The 3,044-nt window shown below is 57.9% G+C and overlaps 1 protein-coding gene across 1 annotated transcript in view; it reads left to right on the forward strand.

Moving 5' to 3' along the window:
• The first annotated feature begins 961 nt into the window (after positions 1 to 961).
• Positions 962 to 3,044, forward strand: part of VSTM4 (V-set and transmembrane domain containing 4) — a 99,239-nt gene continuing 97,156 nt past the window's right edge. The window contains exon 1 of the mRNA XM_006097568.3: positions 962 to 1,031. Coding sequence (XP_006097630.1) covers positions 962 to 1,031 — 70 coding nt within the window. The remainder of the gene's footprint in view (positions 1,032 to 3,044) is intronic.

Genomic DNA, 3,044 nt, shown 5'->3' on the forward strand with positions numbered 1-3,044 from the left:
TCTCTTGCTCACCGTCAAAACCAGATATCTAATTTGTGGGATCCCATGCAAAATGAAAATGTGGGGCCCCTTACTCAAAAATTGTTAAAACTTCCAAAGAATGACAGGAGAGATTAACCCACGTGGGGTCCCTCCCAGCACAGGGCTCTGTGTGACTGCAGGGCACATACCCAGGGAGCCTCCCTACTCAGTGTGCGTTCACTTATTATGTCCCCACCTGCTCAGTCCTCAGGGCACAGAAACTGTTATGGGTATTTTACAGTTATCCTCCCATTGGAATTATCTTCCCATTTTTCAGATGAAGAAACTGGGTCTGAGGGCCTTAACTCCTAATAGAACCAGGTTTCCAACTTGGCTTTGTTGAATGCCAACCCCTGGCTCTCCGCCCAGCCCCCCAGCCACTAGGGAGGCTTGGGTCCATGAGCAGCCCGATGCCCAGCTCACATGGGGCACCCAGGCTCCCAAGCACAGAGCCTGTGCTTACTGAAGGAATGAGGTTGCCTGCAGCAGTATCCTGCCCCTTGTTTTGGGCCAGTCTCTTTCCTGTCCACACTGTCCTATTCCTCCTTTAAGAGCTGGCCTTGGAGCCCTGAGTGCCATGGGAAGTCCTTTCCTGAAACCTCTGCAGACTGAGGTGGCTTCGTAGGGGCTGGTCTCTCCGTTTCCCCTTGTATCTGGTGCCCCTGCCTCAGGGCCTTTGCACAGGTGGGACCCTCTCCTGGGAAGGCCATTTCTTCTGCTGCCCTGAATTTTATGTCCTTAAGTACAACTCATCCTTCAGCTATGAACACCTCCCCCGGGTCCCCTCCCTGACCCCTGAACTAGATCAGGACCCTGCCCTGATTTGTAGGAGCCCGTCATATTTTCTCTGCAGTGTGTGATACTGTGTGTCGCTCCATAGTCCTGTGCTTTTTCCTGATGATCAGCTGCCTTCCCCACTGGACTGAAGGCTCCCCGAAGAATGGGTTTGCAGGCCTGGAGGCTGGACGCCGAGGGCGACTGCGAGGTGCTGCGGAGCTGTTTCTTCAGAGGCCTGTCCCTGGCTTGTGTATGGCGCTCTCTCTCTCTTTTCACGTGATCTGCTGATCTGCCCTCCGTGTGTCTGTGTCCTGGTGTCCTCTTTCTGCAAGGACACTGGTCATATTGGGTTAGAGTCCGCCCTTACGGCCTCATTTCCCTCAGTCCCCCCTTTAAAGGCCCTGTCTCCACAGACAGCCACACCCTGAGGTCCTAGGAGCTGGGGTTCAGGATGGGAATTTGGAGGGGACCCATTCAGCTCAGAAGAGGGATCTTTGCACTTCAGTGGGCGGGTCATGTGGAGCCGTGTGTGTGTGTGTGTGTGTGTGTGTGAGAGAGAGAGAGAGAGAGAGAGAGAGAGAGAGAGAGAGAGAACAGGGGGGTGAAGGAAGGCCGAGGCGCTGGGGAAGGGGACAGGAGGCTCATCTTGGGAAGAGGGCTCATCTGTTGCCTCTCTGGCCCCTGGCCTGAGCCACAGGAGTGGAAGGGTTACTAGTTTGCCTCCAGGATGGAATCTGGCCTCCTGTGGGGACAGAGCACTTGGCACATTCTCCTGGTTTCGGTCACTATAAATAATCCCTCCTTCATGCAGTGTTAATAGGAGGAGGCTGGGGTGTGGGGGCCCAGCCTTGCTCTCATCCCACCCATATTGTTTCAATTTCCTGCCTTCCCCACTCTGCTCTCCTAGCCTCCAGTGGGGAGCCAGCCCTGGGGGCGGGTGGAGTTGCACTCAGTTCTGGAAGCCAGCTGCTGCACCCTGCTGCTCTCTGCCTGGGAGACTCCGTCCCCATGGAGTGGGTCAGCCCCCTGCTCTCTGCCTGGGAGACCCTGTCCCCGAGGAGTGGGTCAGCCCCCTGCTCTCTGCCTGGGAGACCCTGTCCCCGAGGAGTGGGTCAGCCCCCTGCTCTCTGCCTGGGAGACCCTGTCCCCAAGGAGTGGGTCAGCCCCCTGCTCTCTGCCTGGGAGACCCTGTCCCCAAGGAGTGGGTCAGCCCCCTGCTCTCTGCCTGGGAGACCCTGTCCCCGAGGAGTGGGTCAGCCCCCTGCTCTCTGCCTGGGAGACCCTGTCCCCGAGGAGTGGGTCAGCCCCCTGCTCTCTGCCTGGGAGACCCTGTCCCCGAGGAGTGGGTCAGCCCCCTGCTCTCTGCCTGGGAGACCCTGTCCCCAAGGAGTGGTTCTGCCCCCCTGCTCTCTGCCTGGGAGACCCTGTCCCCGAGGAGTGGGTCAGCCCCCTGCTCTCTGCCTGGGAGACCCTGTCCCCGAGGAGTGGGTCAGCCCCCTGCTCTCTGCCTGGGAGACCCTGTCCCCAAGGAGTGGGTCAGCCCCCTGCTCTCTGCCTGGGAGACCCTGTCCCCGAGGAGTGGGTCAGCCAAGTGGTCTGGCTGTGTTGTGCTCCATGGGAACTCCCACCATACGGCCCTGTAGACAGGGCCTCTGCAGCAGGGGAAATGTGCCTGGACCAGTTTAATTGGGCGCACAGGCCGGTGCAGGCCGGTGGGTGAGCTGCAGGGGAGATGTGGGACAGTTCCTCCCGGTCCTGCGCGGTGACTCGTGTGGACACTGATTGTTAGAGATCCTCCCAGGAGCCTGCCTTCCTGTGCCTGTTGCTCTGCATCCCGCAGCTCCCTGGGCCGGCTGTGTCCCTGCGCTGCAGACACAGGGGACCTCATTCTCGTCCACAGCGATTTAGAGTCCAGCCAGCATCAACCTTTTCCTTTTGAATGTACTTCCATCTGTTTTTAAGGTAAAAGACACTGTCGTGGTGTGGCAGGCTGAATGGCGACCCCGCGATGTGTGTCCCGACCCCTGAGCCTGTGCATGTTGCTTATGTGGCAAAGGCACGCTGTGCTGTGATTACGCTAAGCGTCCCCGAGTGTCCGGGTGGCCTGGCTTCTAAGAGGTGAGAGAGAAAATTAAAGCACATTCACCTTCAAGTCATGGCTCTCAGGGTGTTCAGTTTGTTAAATCAATAGTAGAAACCATACAAGAGGGTGAACTGATTGGCTTGGGTTTACACAATGAAGAATG

The sequence above is a fragment of the Myotis lucifugus genome, unplaced genomic scaffold, assembly GCF_000147115.1.
Source record: "Myotis lucifugus unplaced genomic scaffold, Myoluc2.0 scaffold_206, whole genome shotgun sequence".
Taxonomy (NCBI): Eukaryota; Metazoa; Chordata; class Mammalia; order Chiroptera; family Vespertilionidae; genus Myotis; species Myotis lucifugus.